General features: G+C 48.6%; 1 protein-coding gene and 1 non-coding gene across 2 annotated transcripts in view; one reads left to right on the forward strand and one right to left on the reverse strand.

Annotated features, from left to right (window-relative positions):
- Nucleotides 1-6,552: 6,552 nt before the first annotated feature.
- LOC132580672 (5-hydroxytryptamine receptor 3A-like) overlaps nucleotides 6,553-17,936 on the reverse strand; it is a 31,105-nt gene continuing 19,721 nt past the window's right edge. The window contains exons 7-10 of the mRNA XM_060251650.1: nucleotides 16,253-16,419; nucleotides 14,370-14,580; nucleotides 10,039-10,272; nucleotides 6,553-6,833 (exon numbers count right to left, since the gene is read on the reverse strand). Coding sequence (XP_060107633.1) covers nucleotides 6,556-6,833; nucleotides 10,039-10,272; nucleotides 14,370-14,580; nucleotides 16,253-16,419 — 890 coding nt within the window. The 3' untranslated portion in view covers nucleotides 6,553-6,555. The remainder of the gene's footprint in view (nucleotides 6,834-10,038; nucleotides 10,273-14,369; nucleotides 14,581-16,252; nucleotides 16,420-17,936) is intronic.
- On the forward strand, nucleotides 8,993-9,063 carry TRNAN-GUU (transfer RNA asparagine (anticodon GUU)). The gene has a single exon. It is a non-coding gene; the product is annotated as a tRNA-Asn (tRNA).

Here is a 17,936-nt window from a genome sequence, read left to right on the forward strand (position 1 = left end):
AGGAACAATGGAATAAAGACTGCAAAAAAAAAAAAAAAATCTAGACGAACATCACTGGGAACTTATTTGGAACTCTTATGGGAAGAAATCAAATCTTACAAATATCCAGATTTAATTTCATAAAACATTACTACGCTGGTATTGGTCTCCATCCAAACTAAACAAAATTGATCCCACCATTGAACTTCTCTGCAGAAGGTCTTGTGGCGGAAAAGCAGATTTTATCCATCGTTGGTGGCAATGCAGATATATTGAGGCATTTTGGGAATAGGTAAATAGACAAATAAGCAAAATTACCCATACAACCTTAGCACTGGAACCTGATATTTTTTTACCTCATAATTGGCAAGACCAAAGGTTAAGTTCCAGTACATCAGAATTAATTAATATTTTAGTTAGTCATAGCCTCACACTGGGTAGATAAACACCCACCCACATTAGAAGCCTGGTATCAAAGGCTGTGGGAAACGTTCATATTCTGCAAAATTGCTTATAATTCATATGATATATCTTACAACCCACATGAAAGACATGTGGTGTCTGTTTGGTACCCCTTGCTTACTTTTCTTTCTGAAAATGACATCATTGCACAGAATCAATATTATAGAAAGTTAATTTATTTTAGACAGTCCTGTTGCTTATGTATATTATGCAACCAATTGCTAAACTTCAGTTAGTTTTATGTAACACACAATGAAAGTCTGAAAGATTGTATTAGATTAGATATAGCAAGGTATCTATTTATGTTTCCATTGGTTTTTTGTTTGATTTTTAAATGTAACGCTGTTGGATTAAAAATTAAATTAAAAAAAAAGATACCTACACCATTTCTCCACTAGCTTTATGCCGCTCTCACCTTCCTCTTCTCGGTGGCACTTCCATTGGATTTCACACTATCCGCCCTGGGGCTGCAACTCACTTCGCCTTTTTCACACAACAAACAGAAACTGGTTTTTAGAGGATCTTGTTTGCTGCGCAAAAGAGGCAGAGTGAGCTGCGACCCTGAGGCAGATAGTGCGAAATCCAATGGAAGCCCCACAGAAAAGAGGAAAGCGAGAGTGGCATTAGGCTGGCGGGAAATCGGTCCTAGTCTCTAACGTACTACCAGGATGTAATTTAGCAGTTCAAATGAGTCCATCTTGAGGGGCTGAAGCCGATACATCCTAGGTTTCACAAATCCTCTAATGGGAAACTGACCTTGTTTGGTTTGCAGATCCAAATGGGCAGCCATGTTGGTCTGAAGCAATGTGACAAAGTTCGGAGTCCAGTAAGGCTTTTAAGACCAACAAAGTTGTGTTCGGCCTGAATTGTCACATTGTTTGGCTTACGTCATCTGTGGAGTAGACTCCTTTGGACCTGGCGTCAGTCTGTGTTCCCTCTGAGCTGCAGAGTCCTGCGAGCAAAAATCCTACGTTGTGAGCTGCTGGCATTGAAGTTGTGAGCTGCTGCATCAATTAGTGTGCTCTGGGGTCCTCCTTCCTGAGCTAAGACAGAAATGTGTGAGCTGGAGGCTAAAAATCTGTGCGCTGGCTCATGTGGCCCCGTGGCGCAGAGTGGTAAAGCTGCAGTACTGCAGTCTGAGCTCCTTGCTCATGACCTGAGTTTGATCCTGGTGGAAGCTGGGTTCAAGTAGTCGGCTCCAGGTTGACTCAGCCTTCCATCCTTCCGAGGTCAGTAAAATGAGTCCCCAGCTAGCTGGGGGGAAAGTGTAAATGACTGGGGAAGGCAATGGCAAGCCACCCCATAAAAAGTCTGCCATGAAAATGTTGTGAAAGCAACATCACCCCAGAGTCGGAAACGACTGGTGCTTGCACAGGGGGCTACCTTTTTTACCTTTAGCTCATGCTAACTCAGCTTAGAGGGAACACTGGTGTCAGTCCCTGGAGAATTAATAGGGCCAGGAACCAGATCAGCTGAGCTAGTGTTTAAGCAACCTCTCCTTAGCACCGTCGGCTACCAGGCAGCTCTTCCATGTCAAACACTCCGCCCCCCACCACACACACACACACCTTGTCTTAAAAACACTGATATTACCAAGCTGTTTCAGGCCATTTCACCCAGTATGAGGCAGCAAAACTGGAGTTGTCGTGACTATAGCCTCAGCAGGAAGCTGGATAATCTTGGCTCCCTGACAGAATACCTGCATGGCCCATTTGTATTATTTTTATGTAATACAGTTCTAGCCTACTTTTCGGCCAGACTGGTTTCTAGATCCACTAGCATTTAAAAATCTGTTGCATTTCTCAATTAAATCCAGTGGCTGAGATGTAGAACTTGGTTTATTTTCCAGGAGGAGGAGAAGAAGAAGTTGGTAACCTGGCAGTGGTCAGACTCACACCTCCTCTAGATACAGAGGCTGCAGTTTTCTCTACCAGGCTTCTTAGCTGCTGCTATTGTCTGTGGACATCTAGTCTTTCTTTAGAAATGTATATAAACTGCTGCAACAACAAAAAGGTTCCATATAAAGGACTTTCCTGATAAACAGTGACATAGAAGCAGCAGGCCACTGTGGTTCTGGCCTCTTGGATCTTGTCCTGAATTTGGGGGCCGTTCAAGCAAACTTGAGCGTGCTCAACTTTCTGGCTGCCTCATGATTCCATTGGGCTCTTGGGCTACTGGTCCTCAAGCTGAAGACATGGCGTAGGGTTAGCTGCAGTGCCCCTGAAACAGACGGAGGCTTGGACACCTCATGTAATATTCCCCGTACCTGTGTATTTCCCCAATTCTTTTTTGTTGGCAGCACATAGCTCTCTTTGGGATAATATGCATGTTCCTTCCCTGTACCCAGCCCAAGAAGAAGAAGAAGATGATATTGGATTTATATTCCACCCTATACTCTGAATCTCAGAGTGCTCACAATCTCCTTTACCTCCCCCCCCCCCACAACAGACACCCTGTGAGGTAGATGGGGCTGAGAGAGCTCTCCCAGAAACTGCCCTTTCAAGGACAACTCCTACGAGAGCTATGGCTGACCCAAGGCCATTCCAGCAGCTGCAAGCGGAGGAGTGGGGAATCCAAACCGGTTCTCCCAGATTAGAGTCCACACACTTAACCACTACACCAAACTGGCTTTCTGGGGGCTGGACAGACATTCTGACCCACTCCTATTCTTCTGAGATGGATGATTCAAAAGTACACTCCATTTTGCAGCAATAGGAACAGAGAGAAACGTTTGAGAGGGGCAAAATAAGGCAGCTGTAAGGGATACTTGCCAGATGACAGATGGACAGAAAGGTGGGCGGTTGTTGCGCCGTTCATAGCAGCGACGCTTCAGCATTTTTTCCTTCAGTGCAAATTAATTCCCTGCTGTGTTTTGTTCCTGTGGGCTTTGTTGCGGCCCGAAGCACCCTGACGGTCCTCACTCATCTCCCCATAAAAACGCTTGCAAACTCCTCTTAACTCTCCTCTCTGGTTTAGTGGGTACAAGAGAAAGGACAGAGAAGCCCTTCCCTCTTTTCCCTGTGCTGACCATGGTGCTGAATGTCCCCTGGAAACAAGATTTTCTTCTGCTTTGATGGAAAACGTATGTTGACTTTGGGTTTAAATGCGGAAGTTTTCCGGATATGCAAATAACTTTGGCAGACATTATGGAAAGGTTAACTGATTTGGAATCTACCATTAGCACCAAATTGTTTCAATATGTTTTAATCGTTACACTGTTTAAGGTTTTAATTAGTTAATGAACATATATAAACATATGAAGCTGCCTTATACTGAATCAGACCCTTGGTCCATCAAAGTCAGTATTGTCTTCCCAGACTGGCAGCGGCTCTCCAGGGTCTCAAGCTGAGGTTTTTCATGCCTTCTTGCAGGGACCCTTTTTTGGAGATGCCGGGGATTGAACCTGGGACCTTCTGCTTACCAAGCAGATGCTCTACCACTGAGCCACCGTCCCTCCCCTAAATGCTCAATATCTGTAAATGTTTTTATGGTTGTAAGCCACCCTGAGCGTGCTTCAGCAGGGAGGGTGGGATATAAATCCAATAAAATTAAAAAATGAAATAAATAATAATAAATAATTTTCTGATGCGTACTGAAAGAGCTGGCTGCAATGACCAAGAAACCAGCTCCCTATTTCCACTTTTTAACTGATCCTCACCAAAGAAGAGCACTTATGCTGGCTAGATTTAATGTACTACCATCAGCCATCCTTTTCGGAAGATACCACAGAATCCCCCACAATCTTAGACGATGCCCTTGTAGCCAAGGAGCCATCGAAACGGTCCCTCATGTTCTTCTGGACTGCTCTTTCTATAGCAGTCCTCGAGCAAGATACCTAGATGCACTGCTCTCCGACTATCAAGGCCTTTCTGACAGTACCAAGGTCTGCTTTTTACTCCACGGGAAACACAATTTTGTCACTACTCATGTTGCTTGCTTTTTACAGGTTGCGATCCAAATCAGAGAGGCTTTTACTCATGCATAGCCTGCAGCTACTTTATGTTATTTAACTTTTGCTGGTTTTTAAGATTTTATTATATTTTATAGTGTTACTGTTGGTTTTAAACTATACTGTATTCTCACATTAATGCCAATAAAGGTCTAATGAATGACCAAGAAACCAAAAAAAAATCTGCGTTTAACTAAAGTTGCACTTTAGATTCAAACCCTGACTTCATTTTAACTCTCTAGAACTAACCTAGAACTGCAATGCTTTGGGGTGGAGCCAGACACATCGTTTGTTTGCACCTAGAATGCTTGCTACTGATAATAGCTTTGAGTGTATGCAACATCTTAGATAAATAAAGTTCTTTTAAGGAAAAGAGAAGTTTGTGTGGGGGGCGGGGGGCAGGAACCATAGGAAGAGAGGTCTCAAGTTCAGTCAAAGCCAAAGCTGATACAGAGAAATGTAGTCTTTTAAAAATCTCACTGAAACAAATGGGAGCTACCTGTCACCAACTTCTCACATTCATTCCTATGGAACTGAAGTACAACCACTTTTCTTAAGATTGGGGGCAAAGTTTCCACATTTCTGCATCAGCAGAAGTTGGCCCAGGGGAAGATACCATCTGATCTCCTTTAGAAGAGTCTTTTCTTCCAAACCAAATCATTTCCTCCCCTCCCCCCCCCCTTTAAAATAAATCTGGTCTGAACAGAACAGCCGCTTCAAAGACCTTGCCTCCTCTTCTCTTTCCATGGAGGAATTCCAGCACATTTCAGTTCAGTTAGAGAAGCATCCGGTTTATTTCACAAAAAGCCGTGGAGCATCCAGAGGGGTGGGGGAGGTATAGCTTACTGGGTTAGACGGGGCAGGGGGCAAGATTAGGGCCAATCCTCACCAACTGTGCAGGTGACGTAGAATGCTATTTACAGAATGGGTAAACAGTCTCCGTATCATCCATCCTAGAGAAGGAATGACTGGGAAATGTTTCTTGGTGGCTAAAAAGTACAGCCCCCAACAAGAAAAGATCTGAAGAGCAAGGAAGGTAGAGAGATGCCTCATGAGTCACAGGAATGCCACGCACAAAACCAAGAAGCATCTACCAGGGGGAGAGTTGGTGTCAGTGTGTAGACGTGAGCCCCATCCCACCTCCGGTCCCTGAGTCTGACATTGAGTCTGCACTGAGGAACCCTCTTTCCCTGGCACCTAGAGACTAAACCAGTTCCAGATTAAACCCTGTGGAGGCCCCTAGGCAGTCAAAAACTTGGGGGCCCCTTCGCAAAATAGAGTCGGAGTGCCCACCCCGCTGCCCACAGCCCCCGCTGCAGCCTGCAGCCGCCTTCTCCAAAGCCCCTTTGACCAAGCTGCAGGGGAGAGGCAGAGAGAGGCAAACTTGGCAACGATGCCAGCAGCAGCCGCACCAGGCGAGTCGGGCAAAGAGCGGCTCAGTTGTCGGCTGTGCGTGCAGGCTGGGATGGCTGCTAGCAGGGGGGAAACGAGGGTGGGGGAGCCAGCCTGGGGCCCCTAAAGGTGTGGGGTGCCTACTCAGCCTATTTGTTAATCCAGCCCTGGACTGAATTGCCTCAGCTGGACCAACTTCAGCGGCAGGACTGTGTCAAGGTAAAATGGCTGAAGCACCAGGAAACGGCGAGGATACAACTCCCTGACTCAACGATGAAGATGGGAAAGGTGCTGTTTCAAAATGGAAGGTTGGCGAGGAAGGAGAGCGGCAGGGAAGACTGTACAATGGGGTTAATTGGTCACCTCCTCTCCTTTTGGCGGGAATTTACTCCTCCGCTCTGCCCATCTGGTCTGAAGCCTTGAAACAGAGATCACCCATGAAGGTTTCTCCTAGCGGCTCTTCAGGGGCTTGCATCTTAAGACTTGTCTTTCAGATGCCGTTTAGGAGCAATGAAAGCCCCAGCCATGTACCTGGACAATTGTGAGTGGGGGACACGACCCAGTTTGGTGAGCATTGCAATGTGGGTATTGAAACGGAGAACACGTTGACTGGTTTTAAGAGTCAACGGAGGCCCCGAGCATTAGGAGGAGAACCTCAAAGCCTGTATTTTCGTTGCTAAATGGATATCGAGGAGCCGAAGCATCTCCAAAAGGACTCATGGAGGGTGAGAGTCCTCTGCGGGCTGCCTACATCAGGCTTGCTAGGAAGAGTCTCAGGCGTACTGCCAGATGGACCACAGAGTCCCCAGTGTGATGCTGTAGGCCAGCACAGCGACCAGGTAAGCCCGGAAGAGCAGCACATCCAGAACGTAGCCCACCTGCAGCCATTCGCGGGCGATGTCACGGAATTCATCCCGCTTCTCCAGGAACTGCCGGATGGCAGCGATCTCCTGTAGGATGCTTTCGAAGACGTGCGAGCCCCCTCCCTGGGCCTGGGGCACTGTCCCACTCGCTGCTCCATCATAGTCACTGTTGTAATGGTTCAGTTTGGCTGCAGAAGTGGAGGAAGACAGAACACCGAAGCTGGGATCCAAGTAGGGTTAGGGAGCTGCCCTCAGTGAAGTGCTGGACTCTTAAAACCAACTGATATGCTCAGCTTTGCTGCTTACAAGCAGTTTTTGAGAAGGGTCCCCATGGTGCCACCACAGAGAAGGCCTTTTCTTTTCACCCTCCTAACCTCGGTGACTTTTATTAGGTCCAAAGAGAGGAATGGGGGAGGGGGTGATGTAAAGTGCACAAGTCAATCAGGAAAGAAAAACTGCAGCACCATGCAAACCATGTACAAATTAATAAGTTGCAATCATAACTCATAATACAATAAATAGTCCATAACTGCTCATGAATTATCTGAAATGAAATGAATTGGAATTAGAATATTAATGAGAAGATTTAGGGGAGTTATCACCATCTTCCTGTTTTAAGCTGTTTATACATATGGTTTTATATTGAGAATGTTTATATTTTATATTCTTATGTTTTAACAATACGTTGTATTACATTTTGTTTGCAACCCACCAAAGCAGGCTCTAAGGTTTGGTGGATAGAAATCCCATAAATAAACCAAGTACAAAATCTTAACAGTGTCAACTCTTCTTTTTATGGTGTCTTCAGCAAGCGCTGGGTTTAGCCTCCTAACTTCGATAGCAACTCTGCATGTGATAATGGATCGAGGACCACACGTCCCTAGAAATTTAATACTTGCTGCATTCCGTAGACAGATGGAAGTTCCAGACGCTGCAAAAGGACAACTGTAGCAAACTGCAGATTTGTTATCAGTGCAAGTGGCATTGTGCTTCAGTTGGATTTGATCATACTCACAGAATGATAGAGTTGGAAGGGACCATGCAGACCATCTAGTCCAACCCCCTGCAGGATCAGCCTAAAGCATCTCCGAAAAATAATCATCCGTCTGCATTTTGAAGACTGCCAATGGAGAGGAGTTCACCACCTTCCTAGGCAGCTGGTCCCACCTCTGAACTACTCTGACTGTAAAAAAAGTTTCCCTAATATCCAGCCGGTCCCTTTCTGCTTGTAATTTGAGCCCATTGCTTCGGGTCCTATCCTTGGTTGCCAAGTGGAACAGCTCCCTGCCCTCCTCTAAATCAGGGGTGCCCGATGCTAGCTCTCCAGATGTTTTTTGCCTACGACTCCCATCAGCCCCAGCCAGCATGGCTGATTGCTGGGGCTGATGGGAGTCGTAGGCAAAAACATCTGGAGAGCTACCGTTGGCCACCCCTGCGCTAAATGACAGCCTTTTGAATATTTAAAGAGAGCCCTCTGTTGGATTATGACTCTGTTGGATTATAACCTGTCATACAATTCATGACAAACGTGTGAACATGCCCACTGTAAATATAAGCCTACATTATATGATTTTGCACTTTGTGGACTGTTTATTGCCTTATGAATCATTATTACTATAATTATTAATTTGTACATGGTTTGCCTGGTGGTTGTAGGTGGTTGTTGTTGTTTTTTTCTGATTGACTTAGTTAAAACCAGGCAGAGAAAGAATCACCCCCCCTCCTCCCCTATGACCCTACCCATATGGGCCCTGTTTCGGTTGGCTGCTTCCTCTGAAGTGAGACGGGTGGCAGCAGGGGTGGGATTCTAGCAGGAGCTCCTTTGCATATTAGGCCACACCCCCTGCTGTAGCCAATCCTCCAAGAGTTGACAAGGCTCTTTTTTGTAAGCTCTTGGAGGATTGGCTACATCAGAGGGGGTGTGGTCTATTATGCAAAGGAGCTCCTGATGGGATTCCACCCCTAGGTGGCAGCAACCCAAGAAAAGGACTTCATTGTCATGGCACCAAAATGCTGGAACTTCTCAATTATAGCATCAAAAAACACACACACCCCAAAAAACATCTCCAGTCTTGTTCCACCTACACTGTCTTCCAATTGGCTTCAAGGTGCTCATACTGAGCTTTAAATTGTATTGATTACAGCCTGCAACCAACATACCTTATGAACTGCCTCCTCCCATAGCAACCTACCTGTTCACTTCAGTTATAAAAAGCAGATTGCCCCACCATCTGAGACTAGAGGGATGGCAACCGGAGGAAAGGCCTTCTCTCTCACCAACACTTTGGAATGCTCTCTTCTGGGAGATTGGTCTGTCCCCTCTCTTGGTGTCTTTCTTGGTGGGGAGGGACAGTGGCTCAGTGGTAGAGCATCTGCTTGTTAAGCAGAAGGTCCCAGGTTCAAGCCCCGGCATCTCCAACTAAAAAGGGTCCAGGCAAGTTGGCATGAAAAACCTCAGCTTGAGACCCTGGAGAGCCGCTGCCAGTCTGAGCAGACAAGACTGACTTTGATGGACCGAGGACATTCCCTCTAAGCTGCAGAGTCTTGTGAGCAAAAATTCTACTTTGTGAGCTACTGGTATTAAAGTTGTGAAGAAGAAGAAGAAGAAGAAGAAGAAGAAGAAGAAGAAGAAGAAGAAGAAGAAGAAGAAGAAGAAGAAGATGATGATGATATTGGATTTATATCCCGCCCTCCACTCCGAAGAGTCTCAGAGCGGCTCACAATCTCCTTTTACCTTCCTCCCCCACAACAGACACCCTGTGAGGTGGGTGGGGCTGGAGAGGACTCTCACAGCAGCTGCTCTTTCATGGACAACCTCTGCCAGAGCTATGGCTGACCCAAGGCCATTCCAGCAGGTGCAAGTGGAGGAGTGGGGAATTGAACCCGGTTCTCCCAGATAAGAGTCCGCACACTTCACCACTACACCAAACTGGCTCTCCGTGAGCGACTGGCATTAAAGTTGTGGGCTACTGCATAAATTAGTGTGCTCTGAGGTTATCCTTCCTGAGCTAAGATGAAAATGTGTGAGCTGGAGGCTTAAAATCTGTGCGCTCGCTCACTCTCACTCAGCTGAGAGGTAACAGCGACCGAGGGTCTGATTCAGTAGAAGGCAGCTTCAGCAGATGTGTACTCTCTCCCTCTTTTTTTAAGTTTTTGCTTCATCTGCATAACATTTACTAGCCCTCCTGCTGGCATTGTTTGTTGCTGCATTTTAATGGAATCGTTTTATCATTTTAACTGTCTTTTCAACTGCACAAAAGTTTTAACGATTCTTATGTGCGTGGCCTTGCAGACCCTGATTGGGTGGAAAGAGGGCTTACAAACGCTTCAAGTCATAAGTCCAATAAAACAGTTATTGAGGTCGTGTGTGCCCTGACCTTGCTCGCCACCCACCTGTGCTGCCGTTATTCTCTACGTGCCGGGAGATATCGGAGCTCTGCGTGCGGACCGGGCAGAAGGCGCTCCTGTCTCTGATGCAGAGCAGGACGACGGCTCGCTCCAGCACCCAACGCTTCACCCAGTTGGGGACGTGCGGCTGCAGGTCCTGTTTGTGCACCAGCCGCACAATGAGGATGGTCTCCGTCAGGCTGATCACCAGCAAGGCCATGCAGACCACAAAATAGACCCCTGCAGGAGGGAAACAGAATCGTAGCCCAAACAGCCAGTAACAGCATGCCCCTGTAGAAATCGATGGTTCGGTCTCGTTTAGAATACCGTCTGCAATTCTGGTCACCGCACCTCAAAAAGGATATTGTAGCGTTGGAAAAAGTGCAGAAAAGGACAACTAGAATGATTCAAGGGTTGGAACACTTTCCCTATGAAGAAAGGTTCAAACGCTTGGGGCTCTTTAGCTTGGAGAAACGTCGACTGCGGGGTGACATGATAGAGGTTTACAAGATTATGCACGGGATGGCGAAAATAGAGAAAGAAGTCCTTTTCTCCCTTTCTCACAATACAAGAACTTGTGGGCCTTCAATGAAATTGCTGAGCAGTCAGGTTAAAAAGGATAGAAGGAAGTACTTCTTCACCCAAAGGGTGATTAACTTGTGGAATTCACTGCCACAGGAGGAGGTGGCAGCTACAAGTATAGCCAGCTTCAAGCGGGGATTGGATAAAAATATGGAGCAGAGGTCCATCAGTGTCTATTAGCCACAGTGTGTGTGTGTGTGAATATGTATGTATGTATGTATGAGTGTGTGTATGTATATATACACACACACGTATATTGGCCACTGTGTGACACAGAGTGTTGGACTGGATGGGCCATTGGCCTGATCCAATATGGCTTCTCTTATGTTCTTATAGAGTTGGAAGGGGCCACACAGGTCATCCAGTCCCACCCCCTGCTCAATGCAAGATCAGTCTAGAGCATCCCTGACAAGTGTTTGTTCAGCTACTGCTTAAAGACTGGCAGTGATTGGGGGGAGGGGCCCTCACCACCTCCTTCAATAGTGGATTGCACTGCTGAACAACTCTAACTGCAAAAAAAAGATTTCCTAATATCCACCCGGTACTCTCTCAGCCTTCATTTAGAAGAAGAAGAATTGCAGATTTATACCCCGCCCTTCTCTCTGAATCAGACACTCAGAGGAGTTTACAATCTCCCACATCTTCTCCCCTCACAGCAGAAACCCTGTGAGGTGGGTGGGGCTGAGAGGGCTCTCACAGCAGCTGCCCTTTCAAAGACAACCTCTGCCAGAGCTATGGCTGACCCAAGGCCATTCCAACAGCTGCAAGTGGAGGAGTGGGGAATCAAACCCTATTCTCCTAGATAAGAGAGCTCTGGCTGACCCAAGGCCATTCCAGCAGCTGCAAGTGGAGGAGTGGGGAATCAAACCAGGTTCTCCCAGATAAGAGTCTGCACACTTAACCACTACACCAAACTGGCTCTCCTATTTAAACCTATTATTGTGAGTTCTCTCCTCTGCTGCCAACAGGAACAGCTCCCCGCCCTCCTTTGAGTAACAGCCTCTCAACTACTTCAAGAGCACAATCATGTCCCCTCCCCCAACCTCCTCTTCTCCAGACTGAACATTCAGAAGTCCCTCAGCCTTTCCTCCGAGGGTTTGGTCTCCAGGCCCCTGAGCATCCTCATTCTTCCCCTCTGCTCCTGCTCTATTCTGTCTACATCCTTTCTGAAGTAAAGCCTCCAGAACTGCACACAAGACTCCAGGTGAGGTGTGACCAATGCAGGGTGCAAAGGGACTAGGACTTCTTGCCTCTGTTGATACACCCCAAGACTGCATTAACCTTATTTCCACTGCATCACACTGGTCGCTCATATTTAGCTTTCACGCTACCCATATTCCAAGGTCTTGTTCATGCACACTGATACCCAGCAGTTTGTCCCCATTCTGCATGCATGCTTCTTATTTTCGTTATCCAGATGTAGAACTCTGCATTTATTTATCCTTGTGGAATTGCATCGACCAAGACCCTTTTGGTGTAGTGGTTAAGTGCAAGGCCTCTTATCTGGGAGAATCGGTTTGATTCCCCACTCCCCCACTTGCAGCTGCTGGAATGGCCTTGGGTCAGCCAGAGCTCTGGTAGGAGTCATCCTTGAAAAGGCAGCTTCTGGGAGAGCTCTCTCGGTCCCACCCACCTCACAGGGTGCCTGTTGTGGGGGGGGGGGGAGGAGATTGTAACCACTCTGAGACTCAGAGCATAGGACAGGATATAAATTCAATATCTTCTTCTTTTTCAGCTGACTTCAGAAGGAGGAGGATGCAAACAATCCTACCTCTGCTCCTTCAGGTCTCCCCAAAGGCCAGAACTCCCACTTGCTCCCACTCAATGAACTCTCCAGCTGAAACTCTCCCAAGATGGCATTCAGTCCTGCTTGAGCATGCCAGAAACTTTTATGTCACCCCACCTGTGCCTAAATTTTGGTGGCTCCAGCAACCATCCAAGCAGCACTTCCACAACCAAATCAGCAGCCACTCTCAATGGATTCACACACACACACACACGGAGCTGCCTTCTGCTGAATCAGACCCTCATGCCCTCAACATCAGTATTGTCCACTCAGACATAAGAACATAAGAGAAGCCATGTTGGATCAGCCAATGGCCCATCCAGTCCAACACTCTGTGTCACACATAAGAACATAAGAGAAGCCATGTTGGATCAGGCCAATGGCCCATCCAGTCCAACACTCTGTGTCACACATAAGAACATAAGAGAAGCCATGTTGGATCAGGCCAATGGCCCATCCAGTCCAACACTCTGTGTCACACATAAGAACATAAGAGAAGCCATGTTGGATCAGGCCAATGGCCCATCCAGTCCAACACTCTGTGTCACACATAAGAACATAAGAGAAGCCATGTTGGATCAGGCCAATGGCCCATCCAGTCCAACACTCTGTGTCACACATAAGAACATAAGAGAAGCCATGCTGGATCAGGCCAATGGCCCATCCAGTCCAACACTCTGTGTCACACATAAGAACATAAGAGAAGCCATGTTGGATCAGGCCAATGGCCCATCCAGCCCAACACTCTGTGTCACACATAAGAACATAAGAGAAGCCATGCTGGATCAGGCCAATGGCCCATCCAGTCCAACACTCTGTGTCGAACATAAGAATATAAGAGAAGCCATGTTGGATCAGCCAATGGCCCATCCAGTCCAACACTCTGTGTCACACAGTGGCCAATATATGTGTTTGTGTGTGTGTGTGTGTATACACACACACACACACACGCACACACAAACACACATATATATATACACATACATACACACACACACAAACACTCATATATATACACATATATACATACACACACACACACACACACACACACATATATATATACACACACTGTGGCTAATAGCCACTGATGGACCTCTGCTCCATATTTTTATCCAATCCCCTCTTAAAGCTGGCTATGCTTGTAGCAGCCACCACCTCCTGTGGCGGTGAATTCCACGTGTTAACCACCCTTTGGGTGAAGAAGGACTTCCTTTTATCCGTTCTAACCTGACTGCTCAGCAACTTCATTGAATGCCCACGAGTTCTTGTATTGTGAGAAAGGGAGACAAGTACTTCTTTCTCTACTTTCTCCATCCCATGCATAATCTTGTAAACCTCTATCATGTCACCCTGCAGTCGATGTTTCTCCAAGACTGGCAGCAGCTCTCCAGGGTATCAGACAGAACTCTTTCCCGTCACCTACTGCCTGCTCTTTTTAGCTGGAGAGGCCGAGGATTGAACCTGAGACCTTCTGCATGCAAAGTAGAAGCTGCCCCACTGAGCCACAGCCCTTCCTCCCTCAACCAGTTCCCTTGTTCCACCTACACTGGCTTCCATTTGGCTTCTGGTTTCCATCCAAGGTGCTGGTGTTGAGCTTTAAATTGTATTGAGGACAACATGGAACCAACATACCGTATCGACTGCCTTATGGCCTGATCTCACAAACCCAGCTGGGATGATGGGTTAACCTTCTGCACCAGGGATGACGGGCAGGGCCAGAATTCTAGCAGGAGCTCCTTTGAATATTAAGCCACACCCCCTGATGTAGCCGATCCTCCAAGAGCTGACAAGGCTCTTTTTTGTAAGCTCTTGGAGGATTGGCTACATCAAGGGCGTGTGGCCCAATATACAAAGGAGCTCCCGCTAGAATTCCACCCCTGACGACGGGCCGCCTATTTTGGGTCGTCTTCATCCACTGGCCCCTTTCCAGCAGCGACCGACCTCGCTGGCAAGCTCGTGATCTTACCGATCAGCGGGGTCCCAATCGCGGTGGCCGGCAAGGTGTCAGACACGATGATCAGGAAGACCGAGTAGCCCAGCAGCAGCGTGATCTTGAAGGAGACCCTCTCCCCGCTGTCCGGGGGCAGGTAGAAGCCCACGATGTCCATCACCATCAGGAAGACACTGGGGAGCAGCAGGCTGACGGCGTAGAAGAGCGGGCGTCTCCGGATGACCACCTGCCGGCACAGAGGCACAGCCAGGCCTTCGGCAAGGGCAGGAGCAAGACCCATCTTGGGGCAAAGGCTGCCTGGCCCTCCCCCAAAGCCCGTTATGGCCCATTTCCTGCTGTCCGTGCCGCTCCAAAGCGACACGAGCCAAAAGCTTTGCAGCAACTGGTGCCCGACTAAGCAGAGAGGAGGCAGAGACGATCCCACAGGGATGTGTGCCGCTGCCCACTTCTCTCTTCCTGCTGAAATATTTATCCCTTTTGCTTGCTGGGGGAAAAAACCTTGCAGCCGAGCAGGATCAACCCTCTTTCACTTGCAAGGGGCTCTTTCGGCTTCCATTGTGACATTTCCCTATTTACCTTCTAGCACAGGGGTGTCAAACTCGTTTGGTATGAGGGCCGGATCTGAAATAAATGAGACCTTGTCGGGCCGGGCCGTGCGCATCGTGAAATGGAATGACAGGTAGCAGCGATATAAGCTTTATAAAGGATACAGATGAACACAAAGATTTTTTAAAAAATTAAAACATGATTAAAATATTAACACTCGTTGGTCTTAAAGTTGCTTTCTTTGTATCTCTCCCATGTGATCCAGGGAACTGGGCAAAGGAAGTTCTGGCTCTTTCCTTCCTTCCCCAGGAGACCAGGAGGGGGAGGTACCTCAGCCAATAGAAGGAAGAAAAGCTTGGCTCAATAACTCTGCTGTACAATTGAGAGAGCCTGGCAAAACAATTGTTCCCTCCCTCCCCCTTCCACTCCAAGGGAGGTGCCTCAGCCAATAGAGAAAATAGAGGCTTTGCTCTGTAGCTCCTGTGCAATTGAGAGAGCCTGGCAAAGCAATCTTTCCCTCCCTCCCCCTTCCACTCCAATGGAGGAGCCTCAGTCAATAGAGAAAAAAGAGGCTTTGCTCTGTAGCTCCTGTGCTATTGAGCGAGCCTGGCAAAGCAATCTTTCCCTCCCTCTCCCTTCCACTCCAAGGAAGGAGCCTCAGCCAATAGAGAAATAGAGACTTTGCTCTGTAGCTCCTGTGCAATTGAGAGAGCCTGGCAAAGCAATCTTTCCCTCCCTCCCCCTTCCACTGCAAGGGAGGAGCCTCAGCCAATAGAGGAAAAAAAGAGGCTTTGCTCTGTAGCTCCTGTGCAATTGAGCAAGCCTGGCAAAGCAAGCTGCAATGCAAAAGAAAGCAAGAGAGAGTGAGAAGGTAGACAACAGCGAGTTGCTTGGGGACCTGATTCAGCCCCCAGCCCACATGTTTGACACCCCTCTTCCAACACCACAAAAATGGGGAGAAAATGGAAAGATGCATCTCCCTTTGTATTGACAGGAAGAGGCAAGCGCCAGATGCCGGATGGATGCCCCTCGAGGAAGGGTCCTGCCATCTGGAATCTCTTCTTGCCAAGGGGAAAATCTCCAGCTACTCTTGGCAGGTTGGCCAAACATTTTTTTAAAAAACTGAGGAGCCCCCAAACAGATCTACTTTCCTTTGGACTTGCCTTGAGCGAGGTTGCTATTTGAGGGAATTTGGGAAAGCAGATCTACGGCACACGGCCGTGCCACTTCCGAATGGCACCAACCATGATGGAGATGTCTCGAACCCTCAGCCATCGCCTTGGGAGTCCCATCCCTCTCTCCTGGCCCCTCCTGCTCCTCCCACTGAGACCAGGCCCACCCGAGGTCCTTACAAAGAACTTCATCTCTGCATAGCTCTCACTGGAGGCGTTCTCCACTCTGAACTCCCGGAAATGGCTCAACACGTGCAGGAGCTCCCATTCCCCCTGGTTCATGAAGACGCTCTTGTCGGTTTTCACGGCCTCTTGGGATCGCCACAAGGAGATGTTGATGTCTCGGACTGAGGAGCAGAGGAGAGGAAGAACAGAAGCAATGATGTCCCCCACCTTCTGGGAATTCCCCCGCCCCCCATTTGTGCCACACCTAGTTCCCTAAGATTGGTTGACTGGCAACTCTGGATCACAGTTGGTCCTCACTACATATCAGCAGGAATCCAGCCAGAATTAGATTTTCTTAAGCCTGGTCATTCCCAGCAGCCATGACAGCCCAACCTAGCCTGATCTCACTAGAGCTTGGAAACTAAGCAAGGACAGTCGTAGTTAGTAGTAAGAGAGCCACTCTGGTGTGGTGGTGAAGTGTGTGGACTCTTATCTAGGAAAACCGGGTTTGATTCCCCACTCCTCCACTTCCACCTGCTGGCATGGCCTTGGGTCAGCCGTAGCTGTCGTAGGGGTTGTCCTTGAAAGGGCAGCTTCTGTCAGGGCTCTCTCAGCCCTACCCACCTCACAGGGTGTCTGCTGTGGGGGAGGAAGACATAGGAGATTGTAAGCCGCTCTGAGTCTCTGATTCAGAGTGAAGGGCGGAGTATAAATCTGCAGTCTTTTTCTTGTTAGTCCTTGGATGGGAGACCACCAAGGAAATCCCGGGTTGCTGCACAGAGACAAGCAACGGCAAACCACCTGTCTAAGTCTCTGGCCTTGAAAACCCCCATGAGGAAGTCTCCCTAACTTGGTTGTGATGACAGCTCACTTTCTCTTTGGGTGATTTCTACAGGCCTGGGAACGTGAAAGTCAAGAACACTGCAGGAGTAACAAGGAGGACCACAACAACTACCGTATTTTTCGCACCACAAGACGCACTTTTTCCTCCAAAAAAAGTGGGGGGGGAAGTGTGTGCGTCTTATGGAGCGAAGGTACCTACCTGGGGGGGGGGGCGATCCGCTGCCTCCGCCTCCAATCCCGGCGCTTCCCCCGCACCTGCCTGCCTGGCTCCAGCTTCTTCCAGCAAGCGCTGGGATCGCTCCACGCTGCCCCCACCGCAAACCCAGTGCTTCTCGAGCGCCAGCTGCGGAGGGGGCAACGTGCTTCCTCCATGCCTGTCTGCCTGGCTCCAGCTCTGACGCTTACAGCAAGCACCAAGATCACTCCCTCTGCCCTCCGATCCCAGCACTTGCTGTAAGCATCAGAGCTGGAGCCAGGCAGACAGGCACGGAGGAAGCACGCTGCCCTCTCCACAGCCGGCGCTCGCGAAGCGCTGGGTTTGCGGAGGGGGCGGGTGCTTCCTCCGTGCCTGTCTGCCTGGCTCCAGCTCTGATGCTTACAGCAAGCGCCGGGATCAAAGGGCAGAGAGAGCGATCCTGGTGCTTGCTGTAAGCATCAGAGCTGGAGCCAGGCAGACAGGCACGGAGGAAGCACGCTGCCCCCTCCGCAGCCGGCGCTTGCGAAGCGCTGGGTTTGCGGTGGGGGCAGTGTGGAGCGATCCCAGTGCTTGCTGGAAGAAGCTGGAGCCAGGCAGGCAGGCGCGGGGGAAGCGCCGGGATTGGAGGCGGAGGCAGCGGATCGCCCCCCAGGAGGAAGG

Source organism: Heteronotia binoei, chromosome 12 (genome assembly GCF_032191835.1).
Source record: "Heteronotia binoei isolate CCM8104 ecotype False Entrance Well chromosome 12, APGP_CSIRO_Hbin_v1, whole genome shotgun sequence".
NCBI lineage: Eukaryota > Metazoa > Chordata > Lepidosauria > Squamata > Gekkonidae > Heteronotia > Heteronotia binoei.